We start from the raw sequence: 20860 nt of genomic DNA on the forward strand, positions 1-20860 counted from the left end.
CTCTGTAACATTCCTCCAAAGTGGACTTAGGTAATTGATAACAACAATGCCATCATGTGCCATTTAGGAGGAAAATTTTGCTGTTATAATAGTGTTACGAAGGTGGAAAGTTCAAAGCTGGTTGGCTGATGTTCTGTGGAAAGCTCAGCAGCATGCCCTATATATTGCAAGAGATGAGAGGGACCAGCTTCTTTTTCCATCGCAAAAATGGGCTCCAGCATCTTCCCACTCTGCCTAGCACTTCTATTCTGTTATGTTTATGGTACTCCAGCCTCTGTAAGTAGAAATCTGATTTCTACAGGCTCCTCTCAGTCCAGAGACATCTCATACCTTATACTGGTTGTATTTTATTCTCTTTCAGGTCGGGCACCTCTCCGGTGAAGCTGGTAAGTGCTCTGTGTGCTGTTTTGAGTTTTGAAGCATTTTCTTCTGCTTGCTGTGTGCCACCACATGTGAACATAATGTTTTGTCTGTCTTGCAGCAGCGGAAGATGATGCTGGTGAGATAATCAAAGACATTCCAGACATAAACTTAGGTGAGTTCATGTCTAAATTCTCATAAGGCCTGAAAAATAGTGAGCAAAATGATGTGTTTTCAGTATTGTAAAAAAGATGTGAGTGACTGATGGTCAGGTAGTTCATGGTAACAAGAGAAATATAATTAAGTGAGCTCTGAATTACCCTCTTCTGGCTATGACACATTAATCTATCCTAGGACTGTAACCCTATGTAAACAAGGGATGCAGATGTCTTTCACTTCTGAAGTTTGGACAAACTCACCATGTTAAGGCAGTAACACGCTGTATCAATCGGAAAGGCTCTGGAGTCCCACCAGCATTTCCCCCCCACCTCAATATGATTTTTATAAAGTTTTACAAAGTATAAAATAGCTTAGATGTTTATTGAGCTACGTAAGTGGTAAGGAAATCAAATGGAAAAGACACAACACACTGTACTGTCTTCCTCTATTTTTTTTTTATTCCCTGTAATGCAAATTTCCATATATCCTTTGATGGTGCACTGTACAATATTCTTCCTGATGCATTACTCAATATTATTATATTCTCTAGAGCACTGTCTCACTGTGTGACTATTGCCACTGCCTGATAGCAAGCAAGAGGTTATCAAACTAGACTTTGATAATGATGGCCACCAGATTTCTGTCACCAAAAATGCAGACATTGCTGAATAGTAAATATTGAGTAGAAATAGCTGTTACCTTCAGGCCTGTCCCCATATTTCAGTGTAAAGAGGCTGGTCCTTCTTTATTTTCTGTAAATGCCTAAGGACATTAATTTTGTATAAATAAGCTCAATATGGTTTATGAGGTGAAATACATTCGATATTTGATATTTCATTTACATTATCTTTCATTAAATTACTTTTCAGCTGCTGGACTGGACCTCTTCCAGGGTGATATCATGCTCCCTGTAAGTAATTAAAAACTTTATATCTATCACTTGTCCTAATTGTATTTTTGGTACAAATCAGCCCATGTCCCCACAGCAGATGCATCACCAGCTGTTAATTCCCTTTTCAGAAAAATCAGCGAAATGCCCTAAGAAATGAGATCTACAGATGGAAGTTCCCCATTCCCTATATTCTGGGTGATAACCTAGGTAATGCAGATGATACTTTATTCAGATTTTAGCTCCAATCCTTATTTGCACTACAGTCACTGTGATAAAAAATTTGCCTTTTTCAGAACTGGTTCTCTCACATTAAAATTCACTAACAACTAGACAGCTTCTTTATATCAAAAACATTTTTTTTCTTCTACAGCTATCATTAAAAAAACACAATTTAATCAAATTCAGTAATTTTTTTTTCCAATCATTTTTCTTTTGGTCCCATGTGTATGTCTTTGTGCATACCTTACCTCTCCAGGTGAATGATCTGCAATGTGTTAAAGGTGCTTTCCTGATGCATGTTTTCCAGATCTGAATGCCAAAGGAGTAATTCTCCAGGCATTTGAAATGTTCCGTCTTAAGTCTTGCATTGATTTCAAGCCATATGAAGGAGAGAGAACCTACATATTCTTTAAAAAAGAAACCGGGTAAGGGTTATATCAATTTCTGTTTATTTTTGCTGTGTAGAATCAGCTGGGAATTCATTCCATTTGACTTCAGCAGTCGAAAAGTTTAGTCTAAGTTTGTTAGCAGAAAAAAAGAGGCCACCGACAAAGCAGCCCATCTTACCTTCATAGACACAAAGCTTGCAAGCAGCTGCCTCCCTCTACTGAGTGCAGAGGATATTTAGATGATGAGTTTGGAATAGGCATCTGATGTTTGGATGGTTACTCTTTGATGAGATGAATCCCAGCATTGCTGGGTTTTCATCAGCTGCTTCCATTTTCCTATCTAGGGTTGTTTTCCATTTCAGTGGTGGGTGAAACAACCCTCATGTACATCCTCTTAACTTAGCAAGGATGTGAATAGCCAGAATTTAGGTTTTGAAATCTTTGGAAGACAGGTCAAAAAAAGCTGTGGAAAGCCAGTTTATTGTAATATTGCTATTGTTTTGACATGGCTCTTCTTTAATGAAAGGTCCTCTCAAAATCTGAAAGGGTTTTATACTCAGAGATTCTGGTTTTCAGGAACTGGAAAGATTTATTTTATTTCCTACATCTAAACATGTTTTGAAAGAACATCTAAAAAAGCACAACAATCTTCTCACTGTATCAGCTGTGAATATTTCTCACTTTCCCAGAACTTCATAAAGGCCTATAGGCATTGATATGCCTGCTCTCAGCTCTTCCTTGGGTAATGTCCCATGACACTTCCCTTACAAGACTGCAAGCACCATGATATTTGACAAGTTGGTGCTGAAGAGCCTGGTACTGGAAACTCCCTGGTAGCAGCTATTCAAAAGACCATACCCAAGCTCTTTGTTTTCAGTACCCACATTAGTGTGTTCAGGGCTCCTTCAACAAACTCGACCCACTGCTTTGTGATGTGCAAATGAAGCTACAGCCCAAGCAGATCCTCTTTAGCAGTTGCCTCTCACATCACCCTCAGGCTACCCCCAAATTTGCCAGTGAATTGCCTGAGGAGCTCTTTCCCTCCTCAGTCATCATCAGCTTCTGCTGAGTCATGGATGAGGAGATGGGCCTTCACAGAAAAATATAATTTCACACCTATGGCCAATGCATTGCATAGTTGCGTTAAAAACCACCAAATGCTGCTATTCTAAATGCTCCTCGATCTTTTCTCTATTCCAAGTGATTGCAAAAAAGATCAGTCTGTCTTGATGAGTTTACTGCTTCTCTGTATCTACTATGTTTCTTGGCACATTTCTTGCCAAAATGGCATCTGATATAGAACTAAACTTCTGTGGATATAAAAAATCAGGGATGAGCTTGTCTAATGTAGAGGGTAAGTAAAATGCTGGCCTCATGCAAGTGATAGCGTGTATGTTTTTGGGTCTTAGTATGCTTTCAGTAGAGTATTTGTAGAGCATCAAGGCATCTGGTCAGCATCTAAATAATGATTTATGTTACTCCTTTTATATTTAAACCTTTTTTGATATTACTTTAAAGCCAGTGAGCAGACTGAGAACTTAAATAGAGAGAAGAAAACTCTACTTAACAGACAGTAAGATCACTCTCTTTCTCAGGTGTTGGTCCATGGTGGGGGACCTGCAGACTGGACAGACCCTCTCTATTGGGGCAGGGTGTGACTACAGAGCAATTGTGGAACATGAGATCCTGCATGCTTTAGGATTTTACCATGAGCAGTCGAGGATGGACCGGGATGACTATGTGACAATCTGGTGGGATGAAATTATTGCAGGTGGGTTTTGACCTTCAAGTCAGATTTTATAAAGTGCAGATTCATCAGTATCTAATTTTCCCTCCCAGATTTTAAGACCTTCTTAAAGATATGATTTTAGAAACACTGGGCCACACCTGAGACCACTGTAAATCAATCTGTAGATGTAGCAGGATTTCGATACAACTTCTCTGGTCAAAGACCAGAGACTGTCTAAGGCCAGAAAAGAGAAGCCCCGCCTGGAAGTCAGAGGACTTTATTTTCCCTTGGCTCCAGGACTAGTCTGCTCTCTGATTTTCAACAAATCATTTCCCCTCTGTAGGAGTCTGTTTTCTCTTGCCATGTAATGTAAATGTAAACTTACTGGGATGGTAAGCTTTGAGGTGGCTCTTCTTTAATCAAAGGTCCTTTCAAAATCTGAAAGGCTTTTACACTCGGAGATTAGGCTTTCCTGAAGCTGGAAAGATTTACTTTGTACATGAAGAAGGTTCAAAGTGATTAGATCAGATGTGACACATAAAATAGACCTCTGTCCTGCTCTCTCCTGCCCAGTGTGTCTTTGCAGGTTCTTGCCTTCAGGTTTAGTACCATCAGGTTCAGTGGCTTTATGAGTTTCAGCAAACTCTCCACAGTCCCCCTGCTCCCTAGGCAGTTTCTCCAGCTGTCTCCTGTGAGGTCTGGTTCTGTACTACTTCATGATTGCTTATTTGAAGAAGAGTGAACGGGAGTCTGTAACAAGTTCTGAAAGGCATGCTAGCAAAGATAAATGTAAACCCTTGTTCCCCCCGGTGGTGCTTTGCGATGTCAGTGATGGTGCCAGTGCAGCAAAGTTGCTCTGCCATTGCTCATGCTCTGTGTGGACAAACTGGTCACTTCAGTCTCCAGGGTTATACAATCACCACCTTTGCAAAAAAGTGAAAAATACATGAAAAATAGTGATCAGAAAGGAACAAGATTCATGCTGTGTTCTCTTTTCGATAGATAAGAACTGCTGGTACAAGCAATTTCTGCTGATCTCTAAGAGCAGTATCTGATAGTTTGAATTGCTCCAGGTTGAATGGCCTTGCACGTTACTACTTGCCTCTACCCTGTAATTTGCAGTGTCTTTTGGGAAGGCTGAGTAGTAGATGGAATGTGGATATTGATTTTGCAGGCCATTATTTTTATTCTTAGGAATAGCACTAAAAACAATTCACCTTATTACTAACTTGGTCTTATCCTGAATCATGGTGATTAAGATGAGGATGATGTTAATAGTATCTAGACTCTGACCTTTGGGCCCCTTTTTGCTGTGCATTGTAACTAACTACTTCCAAAGTAAGAAGTCTTACAATGTACTTGTAATGTACTACTGTGAGCTCCATGATGTACAGAGGTATGGAAAAGCTTGACAAAACAGTGACAGGTCTCTGTGCAATTTTTTTTTTTTCTTTTGTTCTCCAGAAAATATATCATTGAATCCTCTCAACTTATCTATGTTGTATTCAGTAGCCACAAACCTGGAACACCAGAAAAATGATACAGATGTTGGACTTTAGTGTGATGCTATTCTGAATGGAGTCCTGGGGCTGGTCTGATATCATTACAGCCATTTCCTATATTCTGTAGGTTTCTATCCATACTATAAAATCTCATTTTTCCAGTTAAGCAAATTCATTAAGTAGAAAACTTCTCCTGAAGCCATTTGAAAGATGTCTGCTTCTCTAAAGGGAAATAAGGCTGATATGACAGTGCTCTCTGTGTGTGTGTTTGTGCACGTCTGTTCCTGCATTAGTGATCTGCAACCCCGAATTTAATAGCATGGTAGCAGTTTTTGCCATAATGCATTTCCATAAACTGCAATGCAGATAGCTGGCTAGTAAGAGAAGAGATCCCCTATTCATGTTGCTGTTAACAGAAAAGCTAATAAGCCTACTAGGTTTCAGAGAAAACACACAAGACAGCTTAATTAAATTGCCACCTTGCTGTATGGTTTATTTCTTTTAAAAACACATAGAAGTTACCCTTTGCCTGGCAATGATTTTAAAAGCCAGCATCACTACACATTCCTGTGTCCTGCCAAGATTTTTTCCCCAGCTATAAAAAGTGATAGCACTTAATTATCAAGATTCTCACCCTTTTTGATAAAAGGTGTAATCCGAGTATCTGTAAGAAAACAATCCCAAGCTCTTATACAATCTCAAGCCTTGGACTGAAGACCTTTGGGCCCAGAATGGACTTGCAGAAGGGAAGGGCAGTCTTTACACAGAGAAACTGTAATTATCCACCAGCACAGTCATGTGCTGTTTCTTCTTGGAGAAAGAATGTAAAATATTCTGAAATTCTGAATATTTGTATTTTGCCAAATACAAAAAATATTTCTTGTAGTTGGAGATGCTGGTAATCTCTCTTTACTTCCATACCAAAATATGTGAAATGGTTCCTTCTCTCTGCCCTAGCAGACACCTTCATAAAGAAAAACTTTCTGTAAGGACAAATTATTTCACCAAGAAACCCTGAGAACCATGTTTCCAAAAGACATTTCAATAAAAATATCATACCAATATTGTCAATCTAGGGTAAAAACATCTCCCCCCCCCCCGCCCCGATTCCTAATGCATTCTTTGCTTCAAAGAAGAACAGAACCTGGAGGCACTCCAAGAATGTCATACCTGTCCGCTTAATGAGTGGAGGGCTCCAGGGCCTTTCCTTGTCCATGTATGACCTAATATCCTGGGAAACATTTGCATCAATATTCACAGGCTCTGGAATGGAGTACATTAATCCTTAAGTTTAATCCTTCAGGGTGCTTACTCTTAGACCATCTAATCTGACCTCCTGTATATCCCATTCTTTACAGCTCATTGATATTTGATTTTGAACTTACTGAAGTCACATGTGAGGGTGCAGAACTGCAATCTAAAGACACTGCTTTGTTGTTCAAATGGCTTCATTAAAAAAATCTTGCTAAATTTGAATATTTTATTGTAAAGTAATTGCTTTCAGGTATATCAATTCTGCCTCAGAAAACTGTATCCAAGGGGTTGTGCTAAAGCTGTTTCCTTTCCAATCTCTAAAAATGAAGGTCTTTTCTGTTCTTTTACCAGGCCAAGAGCACAATTTTCTGAAGTACAATGACAGCTACATCACTGATCTAAACACCCCCTATGACTATGAATCATTGATGCACTATGAACCATTTTCATTTAACAAAAATGAAAGCAAGCCCACAATCACGGCGAAGATACCAGAATTTAATGACATAATTGGACAACGTCTAGACATCAGTGCCATTGACCTGAAAAGACTGAATCGCATGTATAACTGCAGTAAGTAATAATTTAACTGTGGCAAACTCTTTCTTTGTTTATACTTGAGCCTGGCTGGTTCACCTCCCTAATGTCTCTAAAACCACAAAAACTCTTCTCAGGTGCTCTTGAGGAGGTATGGGAGAGAACCAGTGGTGTAGAGACCAAAACCATTTATTCCCTTCTCATCCGTCTCTTTGGCTCTGTTAACTGTCATCGCTTTTGCAAAACTCCAATTAGTCAATGAAAGTCAATCCATTCACATCTTTTCTTCCACGTTGCTCCTAGGGGTTCAGACATGTGGTTGTGTTCTGCTGGTGTGTGGACAGCTCCATTGTGCTTTTGTAAGATGAATGCAATGGTACTTTATCCTCTTTGACCAACATTTGGTTTTAATTAGGTTATTTTGCACCTGAGCTTGGCTAAGTCTAGAGTCCAACACAGTAGTTGGCTGCTAAGCCAGTTGAAGATGTTACCACTACGTGTGATCGTAGTGAGAAGTTATTGTCCCCATGGATCTGTCAACAGAAGCATCTACTTGCAGGCAAACTCAGCTGAACTGGCCTAAGGTGACTGGTTGGACTTTGTTTGAAGTGGAAGAACAGTGCTCATGCTCATCAAGCAGAGAAGTGAGCCATGAAGAACAATAACCTCCAGCCGAGGAATGGTTAAATACACCACCACCACTGTTCACAAAGGGACTTGTCTCTCCAAGGCTTACAAGCAGGCACAAAGACCACCACCATCAGTCACTGTGTTTCAGCTGCTGTGTAGGAGTTTGTTAACCTTCTGCAAAGTGGTCAGGTGTTGTTATCTTTATGCAGGGAATCCCTCCAGGAATCAAATATTTCCTCTTTTGAGTCTTTGGGCTCACATCTGCTGTCGGTTGTCTTCTCTACATGATGACTATACTAGTGTAAACAAAACCCCCCAAAATTAGAGCAGAAATTTTAATGAGATACTTCTTTGGAGGTAATCATGTGTGCATTTTTTTTCAGCTTCAACTCACACTTTTTTGGACCAGTGTTCTTTTGAGTTTGAAAGTATCTGCGGCATGATTCAGGGCACCAGAGATGATCTAGACTGGGTCCATCAAAAGAGCAGTGCTACAGGGCAGGAAGACCACACACTTTCTGGGCGCTGTAGAGGTAAAACGAAGTAACAGAACACTTACCTGTGGAAAAGGGGTTAGTGGTAATGGTCCCTTGTGCATGCGTGTACTGGTCTGTGTGCTTTAAATACAGTGTCTTTAACAACTTCTCTGAACCTGTCATTGTAGTCAACCCTTGAGAAAACCCAGCACTGGCTACTCTGAAAACGCAGGATTAAATGACCATATTTAAGACACTACCCAGCAAACATCAGAGTTATAATGTTTCTAGTTAAGCAAAAAGCCTTACTTTTCACGTGTCTTGGTTCTGTGAGTGTGAGTTTACAGTTGCACTTGTGCTCTCATTAAGCTTTTTCAACATAGTGGAATGTTCACACCAGCAAGATAAAAGGGGACAAAGTACAACGTTAACTAGAGGCCTTTGAATTATAACCTGGAAAAGGATTTACTGAAACTTCCAAAGTATGAGTAAGAGTTATGTTACCCCATGATAAGAATGAAACAGCACTCAGAGCCACTCATAAATGTTGTGTTTGCAAAGCGAATGATAAGTTAAGCTGGTTCTGGAGGTAGAAGAAAGTTGCAAAGTATTTTATGATAGGAGTTTAGGGATAATTTTCTTTTTCACATGGTAATTTTACCATTTTTCAAAGGAAGAAAATCTCAGAAAGGGTGGAGTCGGCCCCAGTCAGTTGCAGGGTGATTGCTTACAAGTGAGAATAAAGATTAAATCTCAACAGTCAGTTCTGAAAAGCAAGGGCCTGATTTGTCATTATTTAGACAGGGTAAACTACTACAGACTTCCAAAAAAATGTGAATTCTGTAGTAAATTTCGCCTAAGTACAGAGTGAACATTCAGTTGTGCTTTGTTACTCTTTGAAAAAGGAAAAATTTGACTTGCACTCAGGAGTAGACTATTCCCCTTATGTGATCCACACCCTGGAAAGAACAAATCCTCAACCTCTTATAATGCTGGTACTTGTTGATCAGGTCCAAGAATGCAATATAACTCAAAAACCCCACCTGACAGCTTCTAGAAGTTCATGCTCCTAACCCTCATCTGCATTTTTTAATCCTTTCTCTCCTTTCCCCCCCCATATAGTATAATTGCAAATAAAAAATAATTCAGCTGACTTGTTTGAGATGATCAGGTAAAATCCAATCTGTCTGAAGTAAGCACTTAGCCTGCACTTATGCTTTATCATCTAGTGACTCGGTACAAAATAAGTATCAAATTTATCTGAAGAGTTAATGGAGAGGGGTAGGTGTCTCTGGATCTGCAGGGTGTCTAAATGAATTGCATGAGTAGGGAGTGCCTCTCCCCTTGGACTCCTTCAAAGGGTCATTGACTCCACCAGGAGTTTAGACATTTTTGGAGAACTGGTTCTGCAGTCATCTCAAGTGGGGGCAAATTTTAGGTTTCTAACACTGATGGACCATATTTTGCCCAAACAGTTTTGATGTCTTGGGTTTTTGACTTATTACTGACTAAACTGAAGGAGGGAAAGTACAGCCTAACGTTTAGAGAGGAGCTTGCAGCCTGGCTCTGGATTTGACCCCTGTATCCTTATGCTGATGACTGCTAAGGCCATATTCTAATTGCCATAGATGCTTAATGTTGCCTTTACTTGATTTTGTTACCTAAAAAGAGGTAGAGTCTAGACCATTTGAGGGTTTGATGCCGTAATAAGTTCAACAACAAAGTTAGGCACCTTAATAAGGCTCACAGCCCTGTTTCTCACTTGGAGCAACAGTGATCATACTTGTATTTAACACACTTAAATTTAACATAAATTTAACTTAGGGTGAAGTGTCATACATGTGCATAAAGCAATTGGGTATCTTTGGCAAGGTTTCTATGGGTATGAGTTCAAAGCATTGCTACCGTGTGGCAGGTAACGGAGAATATTCCCCTGACATGGTTAGAGCGAACATGAGAAACAGCTGGAACAGCTCCACTAACCATGCAGGAGGCTGTACTGCGTTTATGGAGCTGTAGGTTTAACTGATGATGCCCTAGACAAGAGTCCAAGGAACCAGCCCCCAACAGTGGAAGCTTTCACACAACAGCTAAAAGAATTTCACTTGTTAATTTAATTGTAGATGATAATGAATAACTAAAAAGCAACAGAATACAGATAAGGCTTGACAAGTTCATGTGATACCAAGATAAGATATGTGTGCAAACGGTGAATCCCTTGTAAATATAAGGATAAAGGTGACACTTCAAATCTAAAGTAAAGAACGCTTCAGAAAATGTTAGTGGGAAATTAAACTAAAAGAGCAGGAGTTCTTAAATAATTTCCCCAAACTGAGAAGCTGAGTTTTGAAATGTCTTCGGGCAAGCTGTAAAAAAAGAGCTTCTTCATGTTCAAGGTCAGGACACTGCTAGTTTTGTGTCCAACCCTTTTTTGTTATCTTTATCACTGATAAGAAATTATCTTACTCTTTACAAGGTAATATAGAATATGATCTCTAAGCTCTCATCTTTAGATTAACTTCAGTATAAATCAGGAAAAAAACTATGTCTACTAGTTACTTGCAGTCAGCACTGAATCCTCCGTCTCATATCTCTGACATGCCTCTTCCTGAGGCATCCTACTTCCAAACTAACTAATGCAAAACTAACGTAAGCTGCCAGCAATGAGTTCCATATATACGCTCAACTACTAGTCCTGTTCTTATCCTGGTCTGTCTTGGATGGTTATCACATACCATTTCCTCTACTATTCATAAGTACAGTTAAGCACATAAGTATAGTTAAGTACTGTACTTATGCCTACTAAAAGAGTGGAGTTGAAATGACAAATTTACACCACACAGCTGGTAGGAAATCTGGAAAGAGACAGTGACACTCTGCACTTTCTTCACAGATGCTGGCTATTTCATGTACTTCAACACCAGCTCTGGCAAGGCAGGTGAGGTGGCAGTCCTAGAGTCTCGAATCCTTTATCCAAAGAGAACTCAGCAGTGCCTCCAGTTCTTCTATAAGATGACAGGAAGCCTTTCTGACAAGCTGGTCATCTGGCTTAAAGAGGATGATGGCACTGGAAATGTTCGCAAGATGAGGAAAATTCAAACCTTTCAAGGTAATTCTGGAAATATGAGGAATATGTAGAATATTAGGGGAGGAAAAGTCGTCTTACTGAGTCCATGAATGCAGTGGATTGGCTCAGAAATCAAAAGATTTTCCCAAAGCTACCAGAATATCTTGCAATTCGGCTAAGGATTTTGGTATTACGTGAGGGCATTTAGCAGTGAAACTGTGGGTTGTAATAATGTAATTTAGGTGTTCCACAGCAGAATTCACCATGTTCCTAATAATGTTATGTTACACTTAGTGAGTGTGTGGGACCCCAAACTCTACTGGAGATAATTGACTAGATCTCCACTGGCTGTTATATGATCTAACAGCGAGCTGTTCAGATGTAAATACCTATGCTCATCTGCAATCAATAAGAATCCCAGCCTGATTTTTATATGGTTGGAAATATAAAAAACATGTGTAGTTTTGGAAATGTGAACCGAATTCCCACTTTGGGTTCCTAATACAATGTGTCCAAAGCATTTAGCTGATAATGCAATGTGAGTATACTATAATCACTATACCAACGTAAGATCTCTAGCCTTCAGGACTCTGTGAGAGGTCTAGTTGTCTAAAAATGCAGCTGGAATGGGTGGCTAGGAATAAGCTGCTTCATAACATCACTAGTCATGCTGATGGCAATGTTTTGCTTTCCTTTTACCAAAGCGGATAATGACTATAACTGGAAAATTGCCCACGTAACCCTCAACGCTCAGAATAAGTTCCGCTACCTCTTCCAAGGACTAAAGGGCAACTCCAGCTCTTCAACTGGTGGGATTGCTATCGATGATGTCACACTGACAGAGATCCCCTGTCCCACAGCTGTGTGGGTCATTCGGAATTTCAGCCAAATCCTCAAAAACACATCAAGTGATGTTATTCAAAGCCCTCGGTTTTATAGCCCCGAGGGTTATGGGTTTGGCATAAGTTTGCATCCCCACTCCAGCATCAGTGGCTACACTCGGGTTGCCTTTCACTTGTGCAGTGGAGAGAACGATGGTGTCCTGGAGTGGCCAGCTCTGAACCGCCAAGCTGTACTCACAGTGCTGGACCAGGACCCTGATGTCTTGAAAAGGATGTCCTCAAGCAAAAGCTTCACCACAAGCAAAGACCATCTTAACTCAGGTAAGTGGGGTCTGCCTGGAGGAAGGATGAAAATGAAAACCAAGGAATCTGAGTCAGAGGGCTGAGTGTAGGGCTCAGAGTTTGGCAATTTTGGCTACATTTCCCAATCTGGGGCACTTTCCTGTCAATGACTCAGAATTCCTGTCTGTGAAAGATCATCTCATGTGGAAAGTGATGCATGGAAGGTTGGTGTTATTATGAACAATCCCTGGGATATCTGAGTTTGTCTCTAAATACAGAGTTCTCCTAAGAGCTGGAAATTCCCATTCTACCTGTGGTTTGCCCATTATGGTAGGTGACATATCACCACAGGATGGTGCAACGCCAGCAGGGTGCTGTATTCCATTACTAAATCAACAATAATTGAAGTTAAAACTGCATTTTGGAGGCTTGGTTAACTTGAACATACATGGTCTGAATGCACAACATTCACACTGTAGCTGTATTTAAGAAAAAAACAAAATTGAAAATACCTGTGAGATCAGTTTGCAGCATTTGAAGCCTGTCTTACTTGGCTGGGTGTACACTGCAGGTTATGAAAGGGACTACCTTTTAACTCCAGGTTTATATAGCATGTAGCACTGTAGTTGCACATCCAGCCCTAGGATTTTCCATGGATGTGTTAATTTAAAGAAATAAGAACAACAGGACAATACTGGGTTTGGTACAGAATAAAATACTAGGGATGAATCTCCATCCCTCTTTACTTTTTTCCAGTGGAAGTTTAGTACACACTCTTTCAGTAGGAGGTTTTAAACCTTAGGTATGACTGTGTTTAACAGAACCATAGCAATGAACAAAATCCATGACACTCTAAACCACAGGTACTTAAAAACTGAAGAGGGAGTGTCCCTACACAGGAGGGAGCTCTTAGCTGGTGACAACAAGGAGGTAACTTGAATTTGGCTAATCCTCAATGAAAGGGGATTTGTGGAATTTCAGTGCCCTCACATAGACTAGGAGTCCTCATGCAGACCACATCTAAACATCTGCTGGCACCCATAATTTGTCATTCCTCTGTGATTAGTTTGGGCATTTCAGCTCTGAACTTGATTTTACAGCATAAATCCTCTTTAACACTGTAATGCAGAAAAAAGTCATGTCATACTTCCAGCTGCAGAACTTTGTGGTTCTTATTCATCACTCATATTCTCTTTGCAGATGCTCATGGAACCATAATATGGGAGAAACCATCAATTGCTGGAAAATTTGATGCCTCGTGCAATTGTTATAGAAGTGTTTCATGGGGGTGGACTAACTTCATATCCCACAGACAGATGAGACGGAGAAGCTTCCTGAAAAATGATGACTTGATTATTTTTGCAGAATTTAATGGTAAAGACCTTCTTCCTGATTCTTCTTACAAAAACAAATGGGTGATCCTTTCTATCTCTTTTCATACATTCAAGTAACTATTGCCACCTGTCTCTGAGTCATCTTCTAATGGGTATCAGCTTTTAAAAGCACTTCTGTGTCTTAGCTTCAGATGGGTGATGTTGACTAAAGTGATTGTGAATTCAGAGGAATCTAAATGGCAATGATTTACTAAAGATTAACTTCATAGATATCTTTAAGCACCCTAACCAGTAGCTATGTCCATTTCTAAGCATTGAACATACTAAAAGGCCTTCCTCATGGTGTTTATTTTCAAACAGAACAGCCACACTTGGCATAATTTTTCTAAGTACAGAATACCACTGATTTATCTAACTAGTTACCATAATTTCAGTATTGTTTTCTATCTTGTGCTTTAAATATGCAGAACTCGCTGTGGTACAGCAAGAGCTCTGTAAAGGGAAAATGGACAAGGAGTAGCCGCTGGTCCACAAGCACCCTGTGAGCCCCTGGTATGAAGAATACTACATATAGCATCCCTACTGTTATCTGATGTCTTTCTCCTCTCTTTCCTTTTTTAAAAGATCTAATTCACCTCAATAACACTGAAGTCCCTGTCAAACGGGAACAATCTGCCTTCATGGAAGGCCTCATTCTTGAAAGGCAGAAGAGAGCAGCCCAGGATATGGAGCCCGTTCAAGACCGGCTGCCTTATCTGCAAGACCCGTGTGACCCAAACCCTTGCCAGAATGACGGGGTCTGTGTGAATGTGAAAGGGAAAGCAAGCTGCAGGTACCACGGACCTCCTCCCTGCTTGCCTTGACTTTCTTCTGAACCAAATGATGCAGCTAATAAATATTCAGAGCTACAGACCTCAGAGGTCTGAGCCACTAGGTTTGCAAAGGAACAGTAGGAACTAAACACTTCACTGCAGTGACTGGTTTCTACCAGCAGCCATAAGGGGAGGAAAAGAAACTCCATTCTGTGGTGCTTCCAGGGGATGTAAAAAGCCTCCAAACAAGGTGGGGATGTTGTGACATGAACTGCTCTAATGGGACCTGCCCATCCAGGACAGAGAGCGTGAGGACCTTGAGGTGGGACTATAAAGCAGGACAAAAGTCCTGATCCATGTGAATCTGTACTTTATTTTCCCAGGTGCCCATCAGGACAAGCCTTCTTCTTTATCGGTGAGAGGTGTCAGTCAAGACAGGTCCATGGGAGCATCCTGGGAATGACAGCTGGTGGAATTGCTGGAACCATTGTCTTAACCATTGTCCTCATTTCCTTGATGGCTAGAAGATAAAGAGCTGCAGCAGGATAAAGCTCAGCCTGGTATTTTTCCATAGTTCATAAGACACCAGTTTTCAGTGAAAAGCTATGAATACAACTTGTAGAAGACCAGTCAGCAAATGGATGACATGCTCTATCAACATCTTGGCAGCAATCTGTTTACTCTGTAGGACTTGGCAGTTAAAGAACATCCTAAAAGTTCATACCCTGCCTCTCTTGTCTATTCTTTGAATGGTTCATTTCTTCATCCAATAGCAAGTGGTAGTGCTGAAAGGCCATGCATTTACTCTCAATCACAGTTCAAACTTAGATTTGATAACTGGTAGGACCTCTCAAAACACTGGAAAAAGTCACACAGAAGCACATATATTAAGATTCTAGAAATGTTCCTGTAGAAATTACTCAAGAAATCTAAAGGCTACAAATCCATAATTATGTAAATCAGTACATCAATACTCATTTTCCGTGGAGCAGTGCTGGTTTACAAAAGCTGATGAGCTATTATATAGAATTCATAGTAAACTACTATTACATATTTTTGGCCAATTCTCTAGCATGGAAATAATTACACATTAAAGCTAGTTGTCTTTCTAGATAGCATAATCACGTAAGGTTTTCAAACATTCGAGTGTAAATCTATTCTCTGGGCATTACCCAAAGTTCTTTTAAACATCTATAAAGCTCCCTTGATTTCAGCAGGCAGTGGATGAAATTGGAGCAGATCACCAGTTATAGGATTGGATCTGTAGCAGTTACCATTAAATTCATATCCCTTTGGAAATCACAAGTCAAGGAGAGGGGTGGGAGTGTAGGAAGATGAAGACTGGGTATGTGATACCGGTGAGTGCTGGATAAGGTGTTAACACCCTACAACTTACTGCAGATGGCAGGGAGCAACCTATCTAGTATGTCCCAAGATCCCTGTTTTCACTGCTCTAACAGTTTCCACTCTTGAAACTTTGTTATCCAGGTTTCCTCCAAAAGCAGTTTCTTCTTGTCTGCATATCAGATCAGAAAGAATTCAGAATTCAAATGGTAAATAATCGCAGAGGGTGAAGCTATCTTTGTATTTATCAGATACCTGTCACAAGGCATGGCAGCCAAGGGAAAATGCACTCTCATGGCAGTAGGTTGTACACAGGGAACTGTTTTCCATTTGTTTTTACACTTGGATTCATCCTGGTGCTCACACCAGTCCTGTCAGTAGGGACAAACCATCCATTTAATTAAGGCATTATCAGCAAGTTAATACTCTGTCCCTCTTATTCTCTGCATCTAGAATAAAATCAAAACAAACACTTCCTGGAACATTTTTGCCCATCTGGCTGGACCTCACCACAAGCAGTTACAGATCTTATTACCTTCTGGCAGCTGGATTAGGGGACTCCTTTTTGGGTCAAAGGAGTCTCCCACCCAAGTTGACAAGCTTATAAATTACGCAGGTTTATGGAATGAAAGACAAGAGATCTATAAAGATGAATAAAATTACACGTTGCAGCTTGCTAGTTAATGTGTGAGACAGAAAAGCCAAGGACAGATAGGATCCAGGCAAGTCCTAGTTAAGTGTTATCCTGCATATAATTTTGGTGTCCCTAGAGTAAAAGGACACCAAGAATAAGACTGCAAGTTGTCACCACTCACTCCAAAAACATGTGTAGGCTCTGCCACTGTTCAGTTTAATTGTGTAGACAGAGCCCAGGTCTTCACCCTCTGCCAAAACACACACTGACTCCACTCTGCCAGGGGAACTTGTGATGGTGTCCAGTCACAGAGGATGTCCCAGCAGGTGATACTGGGTGCACTTGGGCCCTGCTTGATGCTCTGGCTCCCTATTGACACCTGGGAATAAAAGTCTGTCCCCAGTCCCAAGAGAAGGAGGTGGAGCTGCTCTCCTCCAGGAAAGAGAAAACCCCTGTCCACTCCATGTCTGGGACATGTCCTGCCCCCTTGAAGGGCCTTACTGGGATCTGCTGGATGCTCCTTCATGTCCTGCTGGATCTGGGACCTTCTGGAAGGATTTCTTCTCCCCACATCAGGAAGGTGGTTTTTGCCCTGCTCTCATTCATCTTCAGAGCCTGCTGGCAGCAGAATGTGATAGTTGGGAAAGATGAGAGAGACTGGCCCTGCTCCCTTTGGATGATACTTTGAGCTTTTGCACTGGAGGAAGAATGCATCCTAGTTGCCCCTCGGCAAGACCCTAGCCCCACTAGCTCCTCATCCCGAGAGTAACAGTTCAGAGCACCACGTTGGTGGAGAAAAAAACACCTCAAGAGTATAGCTGCAGTCATTCTCTACAAATATTCCAGTATCTGCCCCTTTTCGAAGGAGAAGCCCAAAAGAACCTATTCAGAGCCTGCTTACTTCCTTGCTCTTCCTCGTTTCCCAATCGAAGTGCTTTGTTTTACTACCCACTGGGCTTCGTACTGGGTGCACTGGGATGCTCTATCATCTGCAACAAGTGCTCCAAATATCCCCTAAACATTGTTCAACTTAATTTTCTTAGACAGTTTCCAGGATCTTTGCAGCTAAGCATCACAGCTTGCTCCTTCATTTCCTAGGGTCTACGTCTCCAGGATACAGGATTTCTCTGTACTAGTGGCAAAATCCATGTTGGGCAGTCGGTGTTGCTTGAAAATGGACACCTGGTTACTTACTAGCAAAAGAGCAAGGCTATTGTGGGCAAGACATGCCACTGATCAATGCTGGATAAAGCTCTGAATAGAGCAGCAAAATCAACTACAGTTGTTGCTGGGCCAACTACTTGTTTCACTGCTGTTGGGGAAAATCATCTCACAAAAAGAAGGACAGCCTCAGAGAGCAGTTTGGTCTTTCCTGTGTTGGTTTCCAAGCTGGGTTAACTCAGCCATTTTTAATGTAGGCTCGTGGTTCATATCTTTGGCTTCTCCTGCTTCTGAGTTGATCCTGGAAATCACCATGGGAATGGCTAAGAGTTGCCATGGCCACAGGTGAAGTGCAGTGTTCTGGAACTCCTGGAGTTCAAATAAAAGCAATCATCAGGGTGTAAATTGTTTCCCAAGTGCAAATGCTGCACTCATCCCATGAGCTGCAAGCTTAGGAAAAGTCAGCTGCTAAGCACTGTAGTTTTAGACAGTTCCTCTCTCCAGCGTGTCTGCATTACAATTAACTCGTATACTTTCTGTGTTCAGTCACTATAGGATGTAGCTGACAGCCTCTCTTGGCTCTCTTAAATATCATGTCTAATAAAGGCAGCTTTGCCACAGTCATTGGAGCAGAATATTGAAAGCATGAGTTTCTAAGGCTCTTAAAATCTATATTTAGGCTCCTTAAATAGACCTGTACTGAAGATGCCCAGAAGCATTGGCTAACTGTAGTTTCCAGCCTGAGACCTTGTTTTGTCTGTGCCTCTGAATACCAGGTCAGTTCTAGGAAGGTCCCGTAAATCTGAACCCCCAGGAGAAGGACTATAATAAGCCTGACCTGCCATCTGGAATTTCTCTAGAGAAGTGTTTTTTGGAAACTGTAGATGAGATTTTTTTTTATACTTGTGTTGCATGAAGGAAAAAATTTGCTTTGTGTGCAAATATAAACAGTAGCTGAAGTGTTGGTGGTTTTTGCTTGTGGCCAAAGCATGTGTAGGTCTTTGTTTCCTATTCATAGGGGATTTGTTTTCCTAAAAGCAAAGAACTGTGTTTCTAATTGTCCTTTGCTTAACTTGCACAAGAAGTGAGGATTCTGTTGTGGGATGACAAATCCCTTTCTAACCTCCACCCACAGGTTTTCAGTACAGAACATCAGTCAGTCTTGTTTGTATGCCCCAGGCCTGTACGGGCGGTGGAGCTGGGTTACAGACCTGCAATCCTGGCATGGGTTTGCAGCTGCTGATATCTTGCCTGCCTTACCCACTTATTTTATCTCACAGGACTGGACTGGAAGCAACAGTGGTCCAAGGTAACGGAGACTGGAGACCTGGATCATTGGGAAGGCAGGCACCACATCCTGCAAAAGATCCGTGTAACCTACAGAAGATCCTTTGGTGCCACCAAGTGTTGTCAGCATTGCTTGTAGCTCTTGGCTACAGGGAAGAGATGTGAAAGGCACAGCTCAGGCTGGCTGAGCAGAGAAGCAAGCGTAGATTTGCCAGTTCCCAGCCCCAAGCTTAGGATGTCCCCTAGGAAGAGCTGTCACAGCAGTTACTCTCAAGGAAGGTGCCTGCCCTGTCTCTTGTGGGTTTTCTAATCAGCGATGGTGTCATTGAAGGGTGTGAACCTGCCTCATTCACCTACTCAGCCAGGGCAAAACAAGCTCTGTAGACCAGACTCCATGGGGTAGAAGGGTAGAAAATATTTCCGCAGTGATTTCTGGGGCAGTGCAGAGTTCATCCAAATGACTTGGGTGCTCACAAACAACCCCACATCTCTCCGCTCCCCCACCCCACTGCCAGATCTTCTGCTGGTGTAAGCAGTGGAGCCTCTTTCTAACGCTTCAGAGCATCCCAGTGGGCCGGCTCTTCTGTGGTGGTTTCCTCCTCCAAGGCTGGGACTGGAGCTAGTTGGTCCTCATGGACGCCTATTTTCTTTGTTGTTCTCAAGACACCTCATCCTTCCCAGTGTGGCTGGCTGGTGCAGATGCCCAGTTAGGCAGAGGCTGTCACTGGAGGGCTGGCTGGCCATCGCTGCTGCAGGGAGGGCTGCGGACAGACTCCTTCTTTTCTACCCTGGCTTGTCTGGCTTTGGGGACAGCATAGGCTAAAAGATTCGGGCAACGCTCACAGCAGTGCTGGAACAGGGGCAACCAGGACCCTCTCCTGAGAGCACGGCTTTGAATCATTGCTCCTGCCCAGCGGCAAGCGGAAAAAATGCTGCGAGCGCTCATTTGACCCACATGGCTGTTTTATTTACCGCCTGGGAAAGGCTGCAGCCGTGGCAGGGGGCTGCCACACAGGGAAGGGACCAAGCGGCCTGGGCCAGCCCGCGGCGCAGCGTGGGTTGGAAGGGAAAGCCTCCTTCCCACCCGATAAAAAACAACAAACCGACGTGCTGAGGTGTACACCGTCTGTTATCCTGCAAAGAGGTGGGAGAAAGGGAGGAGTGATCCAAGAGGAGGCCGTGGGAGGATTAGCACTACTTATCCCGAGGAAAAAGCTGAAAAGAACTCGGAAAGAGTGCAAATTAGAAGAATTGATCCTAGATTTGGTGTAGATTGTATCGTATGCTTTATCCCTGGTTTTCTAATGGGAAAGTACTAAGGAAATGACATGGTCCCTGAGCGAGTCTGCCTGTCAGCCCCATGTCTTCTCAACAGCACTGAACCCTGTTAGCTCTTGAGGACCAAAAGCCTCAGGGAAGTTCTCTGCAACAACAAGTGTACGTCAAGTATTGATGGCTGGTAGAGCTTGTTAGAGCTGCCACCAAGAGAGGGATGGGCAGAACGTGACCGTGCTAGCCCCTGGTGAGCCCCAGCTAGACCTTCATCACCTCTGTGGCTCTGCCCTCCCCACAGCACACCCAGTTTCCTACCAGCTGCTGGCAGCAGCGCGGGTGAGGGAGGTTACATGGGCAGAAAGTACTGTGTGTATGGGAGCGGAGGTTTAGGGAGGCCCTAATTGTGGGGGACAGAGGTATGTGAGGACTGGGTATGTGAGGAAGACCATGGAAACTCGGGTGATTGGAAAGGGAAGGAGGTTGGTGGGTATGGGACATAAGCCTGTAAGAAATGGACCTAATTTCTTCTGCTCATGGGATTAACAAAACCAAACTGAGGTCACAGGTGCTACAGGGAAACAGACAGTTGCACATACCTTACTCTATTGAGCACAGCACTACGAGGGCTGCTATGGGGAGAATTAACTCCATCTCAGCCAGACCCAATACACTTAC

The 20860-nt window shown here is 42.1% G+C and overlaps 1 protein-coding gene across 1 annotated transcript; it reads left to right on the forward strand.

Moving 5' to 3' along the window:
* Nucleotides 1-207: 207 nt before the first annotated feature.
* On the forward strand, nt 208-16487 carry LOC104316775 (meprin A subunit alpha). The gene is made up of 14 exons (XM_069805641.1): nt 208-276; nt 362-386; nt 482-535; nt 1389-1429; nt 1540-1618; nt 1938-2055; nt 3615-3790; nt 6856-7077; nt 8055-8204; nt 11041-11256; nt 11919-12377; nt 13539-13712; nt 14297-14504; nt 14868-16487. Exons 1-14 carry the CDS (start codon nt 208-210, stop codon nt 15013-15015), a joined length of 2139 nt encoding a protein of 712 aa, XP_069661742.1. The 3' UTR covers nt 15016-16487.
* The last annotated feature ends 4373 nt before the right edge of the window (nt 16488-20860 follow it).

Source organism: Haliaeetus albicilla, chromosome 18 (assembly GCF_947461875.1).
Source record: "Haliaeetus albicilla chromosome 18, bHalAlb1.1, whole genome shotgun sequence".
NCBI lineage: Eukaryota > Metazoa > Chordata > Aves > Accipitriformes > Accipitridae > Haliaeetus > Haliaeetus albicilla.

Coding starts and splice junctions, on each gene's coding strand:
- LOC104316775 (XM_069805641.1), top strand. CDS start 208: ATGGGCTCCAGCATCTTCCCACTCTGCCTAGCACTTCTATTCTGTTAT. Junction 536..1,388: donor CATTCCAGACATAAACTTAG/GTGAGTTCATGT, acceptor ATTACTTTTCAG/CTGCTGGACTGGACCTCTTC. Junction 2,056..3,614: donor TTCTTTAAAAAAGAAACCGG/GTAAGGGTTATA, acceptor TCTCTTTCTCAG/GTGTTGGTCCATGGTGGGGG.